This window comes from Babylonia areolata, chromosome 20 (assembly GCF_041734735.1).
Source record: "Babylonia areolata isolate BAREFJ2019XMU chromosome 20, ASM4173473v1, whole genome shotgun sequence".
Taxonomy (NCBI): domain Eukaryota; kingdom Metazoa; phylum Mollusca; class Gastropoda; order Neogastropoda; family Buccinidae; genus Babylonia; species Babylonia areolata.
Window position 1 is genome coordinate 50,820,241 of NC_134895.1, and position 17,500 is coordinate 50,837,740.

Consider the following 17,500-nt stretch of genomic DNA (forward strand, 5'->3'; position numbering starts at 1 on the left):
CCTGAATAGGGTCTACACTACACAATATTTAATAAAATGAAAGCGTGGTGTTAGTAGAGATACATAACAGAGGGAAAAATATACATAAATCAAAACAAAACAACAAACACACACACACACACACACACACACACACACACACACACACACACACGGCGTACAGGCACTAGCATGGCGTTAGTAAAATGCATAGGGAAAAAATGAACAAAATGAAAGAAACAAACACACACAACACACACCGCACTACACACCAGAATGGGGGATAGAGGGTGAGGAAGGTTCTCAGTCAACCATACACATCTGACAAACAGTATCAATAAAATGAACGATTTACATTACACATTGAGACGATAAACCGAGGTCCCGTGTGCAGCACGCACTTTATAATAATAATAATGGTATTTATATAGCGCTGAATCTTGTGCAGAGACAAATCAAAGCGCTTTTGCACCAGTCATCCACACGCATGCATAACTCTAAAACTGTAGAAACTAAAGACAAGGAAGAGGCAGGCAAGGGAGGCTATTTTGGGAAGAGTTGGGTTTTAAGGCCCAGACTTGAAAGAGCTGAGGGTGGAGACTTGACGAAGCGAAAGAGGAAGTTCATTCCAATTGCAAGGTCCAGAGACAGAGAAAGAACGGCGGCCAACAGTCGAGTGTTTGAATCTGGGAATGCGTAAACAGGGTGGATCCGAAGCCGATCGTAGTGAGCGAGATGGAGTGTAGAGGTGAAGGCAGCCGCAGAGATAGGAAGGGGCTGATTTGTGAATACGTTTATAACATAGAGCGCACTTGGCGCACTGGGAAAATTCTGTGGACGAAATCCATTCTGACGCGAATACATATGCATGCACTCAAGGACTGACTGAGCGCGTTGGGTTATGCTGCTGGTCACGCATCTGCCTGGTAAAGCGTATATGAATGTGTCCGTACGCAGTGACTCTTCCTTGAGAAACTGAAACTGAAACTGAAACTCCCCCTAAAGATAAGGACTGGCCATTCACCGGGTACTTTGCCCACAGTGAGAGCCCATTCCCTTGCTCAGTGTGGCCACACAGTACTGGCTTGGTGCTGGGAATGTGAGCGAAACGGCCAGCCACTGATAACATGACACTCCCTCGTGGAGTAAGCGTCCTGCTCTCCGTGGTTCTGCAGTGTTATCCGACACACCGACATCTCACGCTTTTGGCGTTCTGTTCTTTATCCCTGGACCTGAATCTGCACTGCTTTGTAAAGCGACACGATCACACAAAATAGCAAAGTGAATTATCATTAATTTTTTGTCGTGGTAATTTTTTCTTTCTTTCTTTCTTTCTTTCTTTCTTTCTTTTCTTCGTCTGCGTCTTCTTGTTGTTCTTGGTCTTCTTATTCTCGTTCTTCTTGTTCTTTTGTTGTTGTTGTTCTTTTTCTTCTTCTTCTTCTTTTTCTTCTTCTTTCTTTCTTTCTTTCTTCTCGAAGTGGGGCCTGGGTGTTTGCAAGGCATTTTATCCCTGTGCACAGTTTTTAACCCAAAATGAGGAGTAGGGACGAGGTGATGGGCGGGGGATGGTGGTGGTGGTGGCGATTACTAGATACTGGGGGCGTTTACAAGGGGGTTTACGGTACTGGACTACCAAGGCTTTATTGTGCCCGTTGTGTGACACGAGGGCATTTGTTCCTGTGGACGTGGAGAAGCTGGTGCCCAGCAGCATCCTGTTGACCTTTTGGAAGTCGTGAGAAGTGGATGTGTGGGACTGGTTGTTTCGCATCTGCCAGGCAGAACCTAGGACATGGCACGCTATGCAGTGCAAACTTTTTTCTTTTTCTTTTTTGTCTTGTCTTGTCTCGGTTATATGCGCGTCACGGAGCACATTTTATTTTAGTTTTTTGTTGTTGTTTTTTCCCTCCCCCCCCCCCCCCCCCCTCCCCTCTCCTTTTTCTGCTTTTATCGCTGCACATGGGACTTTCTTCATAGGCCGTAGAAAAAAATGGGAGTGGGGGATTAATCTCAAACGCACACACATACACACGCGGGCGCGCGCGCACACACACACACACACACACACACACACACACACACACACACACACTTTGCTGTCTGTTTACGTACAACTGGACAATTCTTTGAGGTCGTTAGTGTTCGTACATTTGCTTACGAGGGATGTTCCTGAAAGATTTCTTTCCCCTGACTTCACTTTTGTTTATTGTTGGAGGCTGAAATTGTACACGTATAATAATAAACATCTCTATAGTTCACATAGCAATTTGCATCTCTGAACTCTGAACAGTTTTTCTTTTACATGGTGGAGTAGTGTGTGATAATGGAGCTAGTTGAATGCAGAATGGTCATCAAGTTTCTGTACTTGAGAGGTTGCACAGGAAGGGAGACGTTCAATGAGATGAGGGAGACATGGAGAGGATGCCCCATCGTATGACGTACTCAAGCACTGGCATCATCAGTTTAAGTGACGGGCGCAATAGCCGAGTGGTTAAAGCGTTGGACTGTCAATCTGAGGGTCCCGGGTTCGAATCACGGTGACGGCGTCTGGTGGGTGAAGGGTGGAGATTTTTACGATCTCCCAGGTCAACATATGTGCAGACCTGCTAGTGCCTGAACCCCCTTCGTGTGTATATGCAAGCAGAAGATCAAATACGCACGTTAAAGATCCTGTAATCCATGTCAGCGTTCGGTGGGTTATGGAAACAAGAACATACCCAGCATGCACACCCCCGAAAACGGAGTATGGCTGCCTACATGGCGGGGTAAAAACGGTCATACACGTGAAAGCCCACTCGTGTGCATACGAGTGAACGTGGGAGTTACAGCCCACGAACGCAGAAGAAGAAGAAGAAGATCAGTTTAAGTGTGGTCGGACATCGTTGGAAACGGCTCCCATTTCCGGGCGACCACAGTACGCCATTGATGAAGACACTATTTGGCAAGTGGAGGCCGCCATTTTGGAGGATCGCCACGTAACTGTTCACCAGTTAGCCCAAGATACCAAGATCAGTGTTGGGTCTGTGGAAACAAAAAATCATCCATGACCATTTGCACATGTGGAAGTTGTCTGCACGATGGATTCCCCGGTTGCTCACACCTTTCCAGAAGCAGGAACGAGTCACGTGCTCCCAGGCTCTTTTGGCCGTGTGCCAAGAAAACCAGGAGGACTTTGACAGACTAATCACGCAGGACGAAACATGGGTCCACCTGATATATTCACAGACAGCCGACAAAGTTGCACTAAAACAAAAGACAACAACAATCCACACAAAAAACGAGACTCATCTGGAGAGTGATTCCGCCTGTAACGTTGCAACTGCAGGTGTATTCTACTTATTCTTCTTTTGGCAGACGTGGTGTAGCGTATATGGACCTGTCCGCACGCCCCGACACCCCCTAGAAACTGAGGCTGGGACTGAAACTATTTGACACCTTCAACCATCAACTATCGATTCAGAAAAGGGAAGCGTAAAAAATGGAACACAGGCATGTATGGAGTCAAAGTCTCTTTATCAATCTCTCGGAGGAGAAATTGTATATTGTGCCCATGCACAAATATGTTAACGCACAACACCATCCCATATAAACTCCTGGCTATAAAAAGAACGTTGGTAAAAGAGATTGAAACAAAGTTTGAACCATATCTTGACATATACATAAACAAACTTTCTTCGTTATTGTTTCGGAGGAGACATTGTATATCGTGCCCATGCGCAAATATTCCAAGTTTGCAAACAAAGTCATCGTATTTAATACAACTCTTGACTACAAAAAGAATCTTGGTAAAAGAAAGAGAAACGCAACTTGAAAAGTATGTAGACAGATGCAAAAAAAACACACTTCCCTCGAGGGAAAAATTATTATAGAGTTGCCCAAGCACAAGCATAAAACGCACAAAGTCTTCACACTTAAACTCTTGGACTGCGAAAGGAACGTTGGTTTGGGGGGATAAAACTGGATTGGATCAGAACTAGCCTCAGGGAACTTCCAAAGGCGATCATTTGATTGGAACTATGTTTTAGGATCTTTTGCGCGGGATTTTTTTGCAAAGTCGACTTCAGCTTCAGTTTCTTGAGGAGCAGTGGGCATGATTCCACGTGCAGTCAGCGTGTGTGAGTGTGAGTGTGTGTGCGTGTGTGTGTGTGTGTGTGTGTGTGTGTGAGTGTGTGTGTGTGTGTGTGTGTGTGTGAGTGTGAGTGTGTGTGCGTGTGTGTGTGTGTGTGTGTGTGCCTCAGTGTGTGCGAGCGTAAGGGTGTGTGTGCATGTGCGTTCATGCATATGTGTATAGTGTGTATGTATGTGTGAGTGAGTGTGTACGTGTGTGTGTGTGTGTGTGTGTGTGTATGTGCGGGTGCGTCTGTGTGTGCGAGCGTATGGGCATGTGCGTATGTGAGTATGTGTATGTGCACACGTGTGTATGTGTGTGCGTGTGTGTGTGTGTGTGTGTGTGTGTGTGTGTGTGTGTGTGTGTGTGTGTGTATGCGCACGCGTTTGTGTGTAAGAGTTGGAGTTTATTCTTGCTTTGAAGGGTATCTAAACACGATTCACACACACACACACACACACACACACACACACACACACACACACACACACACACACACACACACAACAAAACAAAACAAAACAAAACAAACAAAACGTACAGATATTAAACTGTGCCTGTTGTTGTTTGCAGCATGGTGGAGTAAGAAGTCTGTGGACTCTTCGTCTGACTTCCCAGCTTTCGTTCCAGGTAAGAATATATTCTTTTATAAGTCTGTCTGTCTGTTATTTATCTATTTATTTATTTATTCATTTATTTTATTTTATTTTATTTTGTTTTGTACGTTTATAGTTGACTTCATCAAGTTTATGCGCCTTATACATAATATTAGTAGTAGAAGTAGTTCTTTTTTTATGTATTTATCTTCTTTTTGTCTTTTTCTTTTATTTTTTTCTCAAGGCCTGACTAAGCGCGTTGGGTTACGCTGCTGGTCAGGCATCTGCTTGGCAGATGTGGTGTAGCGTATATTGGCTTGTCCGAACGCAGTGACGCCTCCTTGAGCTACTGAAACTGAAACTGAAACTGAAACTGTCTGCCCTCGTAAACTGTATTTCTGCCTGTCCGTTCTCTGTCTGTCTGTCTGCTTCTCTAAACTGTATGTTTGTCTGTTCCTTGTGTATACGTCTGCTTTCCTGTATTGTACCCCGTCTCGCCAGCTCCGTTCTTCCTCTGATACTCGACTTCTCAGGATACCTCACGTCAGAAGTAAGACCTATGGACACAGATCGTTTTCTTTTCAATCGCCAAAGACGTGGAACAAGCTCCCTGATAACCTCCGTCATTCTGATTCCCTCGCATCTTTTAAATCTCGTCTCAAAACTCACCTTTTTCCCTCAGCAGTAAGTTCAATTGTGGCAGGTCCACTTCTTTTGCGTTAGCTGTGCTTGACTGTGTATGTATACATATGTATGTGTACATAGCTACATGCATGTATATGAATGTGTATTGTGTGCGCGTGCGTTTATGAAAGTTTGTGCCTGTCTATGTGTGCGTATGTGTTAGGGTAGCTGTTAGATACACATGTATTGTTAAAATGTATGTACGCAGTGTGTGTGTGTGTGTGTGTGTGTGTGTGTGTGTGTGTGTGGTCATATTTTGGTGTGTGTATGTAACATAGATGCAATGTTTTATGTTAACAAATCGTTTTTGTAAAGCACCTAGAGCGGATTTCTGGATAATGTGCTATATAAGTATCCATTATTATTATTATTATTATGTTTTTGTCTGATGTCGGTCTGTTTCCTAAATGGTATTTCTGTCTGTTCTGATGTCTGTCTGTTTCCTAAATGGTATTTCTGTCTGTTCTGATGTCTGTCTGTTTCCTAAATGGTATTTCTGTCTGTTCTGATGTCGGTCTGTTTCCTAAATGGTATTTCTGTCTGTTCTGATGTCGGTCTGTTTCCTAAATGGTATTTCTGTCTGTTCTGAGGTCTGTCTGTTTCCTAAATGGTATTTCTGTCTGTTCTGATGTCTGTCTGTTTCCTAAATGGTATTTCTGTCTGTTCTGATGTCGGTCTGTTTCCTAAATGGTATTTCTGTCTGTTCTGATGTCGGTCTGTTTCCTAAATGGTATTTCTGTCTGTTCTGATGTCTGTCTGTTTCCTAAATGGTATTTCTGTCTGTTCTGATGTCTGTCTGTTTCCTAAATGGTATTTCTGTCTGTTCTGATGTCTGTCTGTTTCCTAAATGGTATTTCTGTCTGTTCTGATGTCGGTCTGTTTCCTAAATGGTATTTCTGTCTGTTCTGATGTCTGTCTGTTTCCTAAATGGTATTTCTGTCTGTTCTGATGTCTGTCTGTTTCCTAAATGGTATTTCTGTCTGTTCTGACGTCTGTCTGTTTCCTAAATGGTATTTCTGTCTGTTCTGATGTCGGTCTGTTTCCTAAATGGTATTTCTGTCTGTTCTGATGTCGGTCTGTTTCCTAAATGGTATTTCTGTCTGTTCTGATGTCGGTCTGTTTCCTAAATGGTATTTCTGTCTGTTCTGATGTCGGTCTGTTTCCTAAATGGTATTTCTGTCTGTTCTGATGTCTGTCTGTTTCCTAAATGGTATTTCTGTCTGTTCTGATGTCTGTCTGTTTCCTAAATGGTATTTCTGTCTGTTCTGATGTCGGTCTGTTTCCTAAATGGTATTTCTGTCTGTTCTGATGTCTGTCTGTTTCCTAAATGGTATTTCTGTCTGTTCTGATGTCTGTCTGTTTCCTAAATGGTATTTCTGTCTGTTCTGATGTCTGTCTGTTTTCCGGAGTTGTATTTCTGTCTGTTGTCTTGTATGTGTTCTGGTTTCCTAAATAGTATTTTAGTCTGTCTGTTGTCTGTTTGATTTCCTGAATTGTCAAGTCTGATGTCTGATTTCCTGAATTGTCTGATGTCTGATTTCCTGAATTGTCTGTCTGTCTGATGTCTGATTTCCTGAATTGTCTGTCTGTCTGATTTCCTGAATTGTCTGTCTGATTTCCTGATTTGTCTGTCTATCTGATGTCTGATTTCCTGAATTGTCTGTCTGTCTGATTGTCTGTCTGATTTCCTGAATTGTCTGTCTGTCTGATTTCCTGAATTGTCTGTCTGTCTGATTGTCTGTCTGATTTCCTGAATTGTCTGTCTGTCTGATTTCCTGAATTGTCTGTCTGATTTCCTGAATTGTCTGTCTGTTTGATTTCCTGAATTGTCTGTCTGATTTCCTGAATTGTCTGTTTGATTTCCTGAATTGTCTGTCTGATTTCCTGAATTGTCTGTTTGATTTCCTGAATTGTCTGTCTGTCTGATGTCTGATTTCCTGAATTGTCTGTTTGATTTCCTGAATTGTCTGTCTGATTTCCTGAATTGTCTGTTTGATTTCCTGAATTGTCTGTCTGTCTGATGTCTGATTTCCTGAATTGTCTGTTTGATTTCCTGAATTGTCTGTTTGATTTCCTGAATTGTCTGTCTATCTGATGTCTGATTTCCTGAATTGTCTGTCTGTCTGATGTCTGATTTCCTGAATTGTCTGTCTGTCTGATTTCCTGAATTGTCTGTCTGATTTCCTGACTTGTCTGTCTGATGTCTGATTTCCTGAATTGTCTGTCTGTCTGATGTCTGATTTCCTAGACTGTATTATTTTCTGTCTGATTTCCTGAACTGTATTTCTGTCTGTCTGTTTTCTGTCCGCTTTCTTAACCCTTTCACCGCCAGTCAGTTTAGAGTTACAAAATTCCCTTGTGGTATAAACACAGAAAAGACAGTGGCTAAGAATAGCTGGGGATTCCCCCCTGCGATGTATAGAAAATACGGCCTATCCTACCACCGAACATTAAGAGCAATGGGTTCACGGATGACAGACCAATGAATGGTCGCCTTTCAGTGACATGGGTCCTCTACCACGCCTGTGCATAAATGCGAGCTTGGCGGTGAAAGGGTTAAATTGTATTTCATGTCTCTCTGGTGTTAAATGCTTTCCTACGGTGTATGTCTGTATGTCTCTAGGCTTTCCTTTATTGCTTTTCTGTCTGACCGGTGTCTCCTTTTTTTTCTTTTTTTTTTGTGGGGTTGGGGAAGGGGGGGGGGGTCCGGGGAGGGGGCAGGTGGGGGGGTGGGTTCAGATTTGTACTTCTGTCTGCTCTCTCTCTTCTCTTCCACATTGTATTTATGTCAACTTGAATTTCTGCCCATCTAATAACTGTCTGCTTTTTTCTACATCGTATTTCTTCTATCTGCTGCCTGTTTTCCTGCTTCCCTGCTGATTTATACTCGCCTAGCGCAGTGCAGGGTAGTGGACACTTTGTTAAATTAATGTGTCCCACTGGGTGAGATTTTTGCTGGCGTTAACTCTCTCCATACGAACGGCGAAAGAATCGACGTTAACAGCGTTTCACCCCAATTACCATCATCAAAATATTGCAAGCGGAAGGCTCTTATACTGAAGAGGTGAATGTTGACAAAGAATACCACAATTCTGACGACGGAAGCTAAAGGTTGGGTCATTCAGACACCCACTGGACATCCGAGGGGTCTGTGTAGAGGAGAAGAGAGGACTGGCGTACTGAGTGAGTTAATTGTCGCATTAACATCTCAAGCTCCTTCATGACACCTTTTTCTGTTCTAAAAGTCGGCCTACTGTCTTCGGAGAAGCCACTTCGCCGCAATACATTGCCACCGTATTTATTATCATTTTTCATTTCTCCTATTCTCTATGTAATTTATGTGTGTTTGCGTGTCAAAATAGATTTAACAGTCTAGCCGTGAGCGATTCCTTTTCCTTGCCGACGGTTCATTTACGTATGTAATTTTCATGCCGCATATTTAATCTGGGTTTATTGCCCCACCCAAGAGATTAGTACCCGATTCACGACTTACTGGTGGTGGTGGTGTGTCCATCGAGATCGATGATGACCATCGTTGTCATCCAGATGGGGGATTGGGGATGGGGGAGGGTGGTGGTGTGGTGGGGGGAAGGATGCTCATGAATCTATCTGTGAGTGCGCAGATGGCTGAATAGTCCAATCTGCGCACGAAATGTTCGCTGACAGTTGGGGCAGACAAAGACAGGCATATCATTGTCAGGGAGCTTGTTTGCCCGTGACTTTCTGGCCTGCCTCTTCTCAACAGCTGCAGCAGTCCTGTTGGCCTCGCACAACCTGGCGCCTTTGTGCACAGCAGCGCGCCATTTGTCACGGTCCACTGCAGATTCCTCCCAGGAGTCAGGGTTGATATCAAACGCTTTCAGAGAGACTTTCAGAGTATCTCTGAAGCGCTTCTTCTGACCTCCGTGTGATCTCTTCCCTTGTTGCAGCCCGCCATAGAAGAGCCTTTTGGGCAGCCGATGGTCTGGCATGCGCGCCACGTGTCCAGCCCAGCGAAGCTGGGACTGCATCAGGATGGTGAAGATGCTGGGAAGGGTGGCTTTTGCGAGCACCTCTGTGTCTGGGGTCTTGTCTTGCCACTTGATGTTCAGTAGCTTCCTGAGGCATGTTGTGTGGAAGTGGTTCAGCTTCTTGGCATGTCGTTGGTACACTGTCCAAGTTTCGCAGGCGTACAAAATATCCGGTGGAATGGGAATTGGTAGGAGGGGAGGGGAGGGGGGGGGATGTAATATTTGTGTGGGTGTGGTTCCCTGCTTTGTTTGTGAATGAATTTACTGCACGTGACTGTGTGAGTGAAAAAGTATTCAGACCAATTGTGCTACCTCTCCCCACATGTTAGAGGGTTGACTCGTCCTCTAGGGTGTACTGTTGGAATGAGAATGGGAATCAGAATCAGAATAACTTTCTTTTCTTTTTTTTATTATTTTTTTTTTTTTTTAGAAAGACAAAATGGTAAGGTGAGATGAAGTATGCACGATGCATACAGATTTCAGGCATGACACTGAAATTTGGCATTACAACACATACATGTAAAAAAAAAAAAAAAAACACACGCGCACACACATATACACACACGCCCGCGCGCACGCACGCACGCACTCACACACATACACACACACACACACAACACACACACACACACACACACACACACAGAGTCACAACGAACCAAACCCGATTTTTAAAAAAACCACACACACACACAAACCAACCAACCTACAGCACATTAATTAATCACATAAATCACAGAACTCCGGGTGTTACGTGTGTGACACATCGCTTCCCACTTCATTCATAGGACCACGATAAAAATGTGCGGTCACAAAGTCGTAACATTGAGGTGATGGCACTGCCCCCTTGACACCCCCATCAGTCAAAGTCCGTGCAACCTCTGTCTCTCTACAGTTTAGTCTGGGTCACGTGGCCCATCACTTCGTCAACAGGCGTGGACTCGGCGCAGAAAGAGAGGGCGGTGGAGAGACAGAGAGAGACGGAGAGAGAGAGGGAGAGAGAGAGAGAGATCCTCAGACGGCTTAGGGCAACCTCTCTCTATAGGGTAGATATGGGTAACTGCGAACAGCGTGTAATTGCTAACGATTCGTATACCGCCCCATTTCGAAGCGTTCTTAACATTTGCATTTTCACAATTTGACGTCTGCTTCGACTGTTTTCTAGTACCTTGATTAATGAATAGCCATTTCAAAGAACCAAACATTAGCTATTTCTGGCTATTTCCACGCTATTTCTTCTCTTCGCGCAGCACTGCAGACCAAGAATTACAAACGTACTCTCAAAATCCTTAAATCAAGGGAAGCAAGTTGTTAGGACTTGAACTTTGACACTGTTTAAAATAGTTTTATTTGATCGGATATGTTGAATGCGCATTACCAGTGCTGGGAGAATTTAAGAAAGCATATTGGTGACAGATCAGAACGTCAGTTTTAACAGGAATATGCAAAATACTGTCGTTTGCAATTAAACCATAGGATTTTTTTATGTGAGTCTGTTTGCGAACGATGCTGTACAGTTACTGAGCACTCTCAAAAGAGTGTTTGTGTGCAATGTGGGGTATGTGTGTTTAAACGTGTTTGTGTGTATGTGTGCATGTGTTATCAAAACCAACAATACAACAGTCTAGTGGGATGTTCCAATAATATGTAATGTCTAATGAGTTAAAGCCTGCTTCTGTTTTAATTGTCTACATGTACCCAAAGCCATCGTTCGCAATTACACTTGCCCGTTCGCATTTACCCTCAGGCACCCTTGCTATTTCAAACGTCAACAAAACGTTGAAAAGAATGAGCAGACGAACCTTTTTTTCTGGTGCAAGCAGTCGGAGAAAGTCTTGCAAAAACAAAAGAACTACGTTCGACTGTCATGCGACATAATTTATTATCTTTGCAGTACACAAGCTGAGCTGGTGGCTTCGTTTGGATCGTTCGCAATTAGCCATACCTACCCTACGTTGGTCCGAGTCACTTGGTTCATTACTTCATGAACAGAAGTGGACAAGAAGCACAGAGAGAGGGGTGTGACAGACAGAGAGAGGAGAGGCAGAGAGAGAGAGAGAGGGAGGGGGAGAGATTCTCATTAGACGGCTTAGTGCAACGCCTCTATATACTTTGGTCTGATTCGCTTGGTTCATTATTTCATGGGAAGGGGTGGACTCAAAGAAAAGACGGGGGGTGTGGGCGTGGAGAGAGGGAGAGAGAGGGGGAGAGGCATAGAGAGGAGAGGCACAGAGAGAGAGAGAGAGAGGAGAGGCAGAGAGAGAAAGAGGAGAGGCAGAGAGAGAGAGGGGAGAGATACATCCTCATAAGACGGCTTAGTGTACACCTCTCTATAATTTGGTCCGAGTCACTTGGTTTATTATTTCATGAACAGGGGTGGACTCGAAGCAGAGGGGGGCGGAGGGGAGTGGAGAGAGGGAGAGAGGAGAGGCATAGAGAGGAGAGGCACAGAGAGAGAGAGAAGAGAGGCAGAGAGAGGAAGAGAGGAGAGGCATAGAGAGAGAGAGGAGAGGCAGAGAGAGAGAGAGAGGAGAGGCAGAGAGAGAGAGGAGAGGCAGAGAGAGAGAGGAGAGGCAGAGAGAGAGAGAGAGAGGAGAGGCAGAGAGAGAGAGAGAGAGGAGAGGCATAGAGAGAGGGGAGAGAGACATATCATTAGACGGCTTAGCGCAACACCTCTCTATACTTTGGTCTGAGTCACTTGGTTCATTACTTCATGAGCAGCAGTGGACTCAAAGCAGGGACAGAGAGAAAAGCGGCACAGAGAGAGAGAGAGAGAGAGAGAGAGAGAGAGAGAGAGAGAGAGAATGACTGAATATTTGTACGGCTTTTATTTACTGAGATGTAACAAAGTAAGCATACAATACTTTCTCTATAGCCGTTTCTTGAGAGAAATGGGAAAATCTCAGAAAAACATTCGTATCAAAACGAACAGAAAAGAAATAAAGAAATCATATGCATCACACTGGTAATGCTTGCATATATAATTCAAATATTTATCAAAACAAACAGTATACAATGAAAGGGGGAAAAATCATCGCATCACACCAGCAATGCTTACATACATAGTTATTCGTGACCGTTTCAGTATCAGCGTCAGTGCGTTTGGACAAACCCATATACACTACACCACATCTGCTAAGCAGATGCCTGACAGCAGCATAACCCAACGCGCTTAGCCAGGCCTTTTATTCAAGACTGGCACAGCCTCTTTAATCCTGAACAAGCCACACAGAACACATGGACAATACAGAACAAACACATGGTTGCCTCAGTGGTTTTTTCAACTGGAAATAAACAAATAATGAGGCCAGGAGATGAAATGATTAACAAATAGTGTTTGCACATTTCTTCTGTCTTTGTTGCTGTGTGCACATGTCAAATGATCGGTATAAGGACAGGCCCGGCGCTTCCTTTTTGAGGAAGTGTCTGGGTTTGTTCCAATGTACCTTTTATTTACCTGTGTGCAAGCTGAATCGGTTGCGAAAGCGGCACTGACTTGAAGTTGTGTACCTTGTGAATGGAGAGAGTTACCACTCTTTACTATTTGTTAATCATTTCATCTCCTGGCCCATTATTTGTAATTTCCAGTTGAAAAACCACCGAGGCAATCATGTGTTTGTTCTGTATTGTCCATGTGTTCTGTGTGGCTGTTCAGGATTAAGAGGGGCTATGCCAGTCCTGAATAAAAGCTAATTTGTGTTTGCACATTTCTTCTGTCTTTGCTGCTGTGTGCACATGTCAAATGATCGGTATAAGGACAGGCCCGGCGCCCTTACTCTCCGGGGAAGTGTCTGGGTTTGTTCCAATGTCGCTGTTGTTTTTTTTTATTTACCTTTCTAAACACATAAGCCTTAGTATACAAATCTAATAAGGACAGATAAATAGCGTTTACTGTGCTCCTATAAAATGTTGACTGCACAATTGATAATTATATTCTGGATGAATATTTACTTTTTCTTTGTGTATCTCCTATATATAAAAATAAAATAAAATGAAAATAAAAAAATCGCGTCCTCCACGATGGCTCGGCGTTCCGTTTACTACCACGCTTCTGTTCTGTTACATTTTTTTTTCTTCCTGTTTTTTTTTTTTTTTTCCTTCTCCATTTTTCCCATCATCGCAGTAAACGGGTGTTTGAAAGTCGGAATTTTGTAGGCTGTAAAAAAGTTCGCTCACAGCTTTCTTGCGTCATTTAATGCCTGGTTGGACGTGTTGCCTGAGGGAAGTATTTTCGAAACAGGGTGTGCGATGGGTTGGATGGGAGTAGTAGTGTAGTGTGTAGTTTCAGTTTCAGTTTCAGTAGCTCAAGGAGGCGTCACTGCATTCGGACAAATCCATATACGCTACACCACATCTGCCAAGCAGATGCCTGACCAGCAGTGTAACCCAACGCGCTTAGTCAGGCTTTGAGAAAAAAAAAAAAAAAGAACTACTACTACTACTAATAATAATAATATGTATAAGGCGCAAAAAACTTGATGAAGTCAACTATAAGCGTACAAAAAATAAAAATAGAATAAAATAAAATAAATAAATAAATGAATAGATAATTTTTTTTAATGAATAAATAAATAATAATAATGAAAATAAATAAATAATAGATAAATAAATAAATAACATAAATAAATAAAAAAGACAACAATGATGATAAATAAGCAAATAAATGTAAAAGAAAGTGTGTAGGAGGTAAACAGACGGATGAAGAGGTGGGGTGGGGGTGGGGGTGGGATGGGGCTGGAGGGGGTGGGGGTGTGGGGGGAGGCAAGGGGTGAAGGTGTTATTCACCAGTCGTGGAGGAGTACTTGCGTGCTAGTGTGCACGAGTGTGTGTGTGTGTGTGTGTGGGTGTGTATGTGTGTGTGTGTGTGTGGGTGGGTGTGTGTTGTTTCATGTGAGGCGCCCAGAGCCCATTTCATGAGGAGTTTCCACCACATGATTTTACTGTAGCCGTGGGCGCTATCTCGGCCTCTCTGTTCACAACGCAAGAAGTTTTACGTGCGTTAACCCACACACGGGCGCGAGCGCGCGCGCACACACACACACACACACACACACACATATATATATATATATATATATATATATACATACATATACAGAGAGATAGAGAGACACAGAGAGAGAGACAGAGACAGAGAGAGAGAGATATTTTATTTAATATCATGGCCTATCATAATCCAAATGCACAGCCTACCAAATGACCAAACAGAATTGTGACTTGTCTGTTCCATTTCATGACGGTTTCTATGTGCCTAACCTTGTATTGTATTTCTCTCTCTTTTTGTCACAACATATTTCTCTGTGTGAAATTCAGGCTGCTCTCCCCAGAGAGAGTGCATCGCTACACTGAGAGCACCACCCTTTTTTTTTTTTTTCTTTTTTTTTTTTTTTTTGTATTTTTTCCTGCCTGTTATTTGTTTTTCTATGGAAGTGGATTTTTCTACATAATTTTGCCAGGGATAACCCTTTTGTTGCCGTGGGTTCTTTTACGCATGCTGCACACGGGACTTCGTTTTATCGTCTCATCCGAATGACTAGCGGGGGAGAAAATACTGGCGACTGTGCCGGGATTCGAACCAGTGCGCTCAGATTCTCTCGCTTCCTAGGCGGACACGTTACCTCTAGGCCATCACTCCACTGAGTAACCTCTGTATAATAATAATTGAAAAATAAATAAATTAAAAAAAAGTCGTAAAGGATAACGATTCTTTAACTGAACAAACATGAACGAAATAGACAACGATGATCAAGACATAATCTTCTTTTTTCTTTCTCCCCCATTCACTTAAAACACACCCATTGAGAAAAGCCACATGCAACACACCCTGGCATATAAGCCACGCAACATACCCCATGACAATGTCCAATATTTCCCTTCGATGACACACTCTTCTTCCAGTTCAAGAGAACAGAACTGAATGACTTGGAACAATAGCAGCATCACAATAATGTTTTGTTTTGTTTTTAAGCAGAAAAGAAAAGATGAATGGAAGCAAACATTGAACATTAATCAATCACTTGAGACATTTTTTTCTTCTTCTTCTTCTTCTCTTCATTCTTCTAGGAGAGTGACCTGCCCATGGATAACGTCAAGCAGCAGGAACAAACAGCTCTGCCATAAAATAATATCTTTTAACTGTTAATGTTGTTGTTGTTTTTTAATATCATGAGATTCGTTTCCCCATGCATCTGTGTTTTGGTGACGTGAAATCGGAGTTTTTGTGCGGTGGATTCGTAGGAGAGTGCTACAAGGTCCATTCATGTGGTCGACCTGTGTTCGTGGCTGTACTTCAGCCATTGTACCAGAACTGTGTTCGTGGCTGTATTTCAGCCATTGTACCAGAACTGTGTTCGTGGCTGTATTTCAGCCATTGTACCAGAACTGTGTTCGTGGCTGTATTTCAGCCATTGTACCAGAACTGTGTTCGTGGCTGTATTTCAACCATTGTACCAGAACTGTGTTCGTGGCTGTATTTCAACCATTGTACCAGAACTGTGTTCGTGGCTGTACTTCAGCCATTGTACCAGAACTGTGTTCGTGGCTGTATTTCAGCCATTGTACCAGAACTGTGTTCGTGGCTGTATTTCAGCCATTGTCCCAGAACTGTGTTCGTGGTTGTACTTCAACCATTGTACCAGAACTGTGTTCGTGGCTGTATTTCAGCCATTGTACCAGAACTGTGTTCGTGGCTGTATTTCAGACATTGTACCAGAACTGTGTTCGTGGCTGTATTTCAACCATTGTACCAGAACTGTGTTCGTGGCTGTATTTCAACCATTGTACCAGAACTGTGTTTGTGGCTGTACTTCAGCCATTGTACCAGAACTGTGTTCGTGGCTGTACTTCAGCCATTGTACCAGAACTGTGTTCGTGGCTGTACTTCAGCCATTGTACCAGAACTGTGTTCGTGGCTGTATTTCAGCCATTGTACCAGAACTGTGTTCGTGGCTGTACTTCAGCCATTGTACCAGAACTGTGTTCGTGGCTGTATTTCAACCATTGTACCAGAACTGTGTTCGTGGCTGTACTTCAGTCATTGTACCAGAACTGTGTTCGTGGCTGTACTTCAGCCATTGTACCAGAACTGTGTTCGTGGCTGTATTTCAACCATTGTACCAGAACTGTGTTCGTGGCTGTATTTCAACCATTGTACCAGAACTGTGTTCGTGACTGTACTTCAGCCATTGTACCGGCGGCCTCTTTAGGAGCGGTGCTCTTCTACCAGAATATTACACGCCACGATTAACACGAAGCCGAAATCACTATTTACTTTGTTCTTCGTGTATTAACCTTTCTTTTTATTTTTATTTTTATTTTTCCCCAAACCCTTTTGAGTTTGTTAATTTCCTGTAATTGTATTTAGATTTTTTTTTCTTCTTTTTTTCAAATTTCACCCACATTTCCCCCAACCCTCCATTCATTCACATCTCCCACCCCTTCTAACCGATAATACTTAAATGTATTCATAAATACTTTAACAAAATGTCTTCAATCACCGATATGTGTGACGGGACATTAAACAAAATTCCTTCCTTCCTTCAGTCATTCATTCTTCTGTCTTTCTAATTCATCGGTCCCATCTCGGATTATTGTCAACCAGGCCTTGCGCAATCTGTCAGAAATCGTCCCCAACCCCTTGCATGCTCTCGTGTTTATCTGGCAGAGAAGCTGTCAAATGGAATTAATCTGTCACTGTGTTATCCAGAGATCAAGGAAGGGTGGGGGTGGGGAGTTCGGGGGGGGGACCGGGGAGAGGATGATGGAGGGGAGTGGGGGGGGGGGGAATAATGTTCCGACAGTCTTCGTCGTCTACTTTCTGTCAAACTGTCGTGACTGCGTGTCGTTTAGGTCAGGGCTTTGTGATCTGCTGTGGCGCACACACCATGTTTTCTTTTTCTTCTTCTTCTTCTTCTTCTTCTCTCTCTCTCTCTCTCTCTCTCTCTCTCTCTCTGGTTAAGTATTGTATTTGATAGTGCATGTTCACGCCCACTTTGTTTTTAAGTCCTCCCACACACACACACACACACACACACACACACACACACACACCTTTTTTTCTTTTTCTTTCTTTTTTTTTTTTTTTACTGATGCGCCCCATAAGCCTTTGTCAGAGTGGAGTGATGGCC

At 43.3% G+C, this 17,500-nt stretch overlaps 1 protein-coding gene across 4 annotated transcripts in view; it reads left to right on the forward strand.

Annotated features, from left to right (window-relative positions):
- Positions 1-17,500, forward strand: part of LOC143295137 (uncharacterized) — a 167,630-nt gene that overhangs the window by 129,127 nt on the left and 21,003 nt on the right. For all 4 annotated transcript variants that reach the window (XM_076606703.1, XM_076606702.1, XM_076606705.1 and 1 more), the window contains exon 4: positions 4,658-4,714. In XM_076606703.1, coding sequence (XP_076462818.1) covers positions 4,658-4,714 — 57 coding nt within the window. The remainder of the gene's footprint in view (positions 1-4,657; positions 4,715-17,500) is intronic.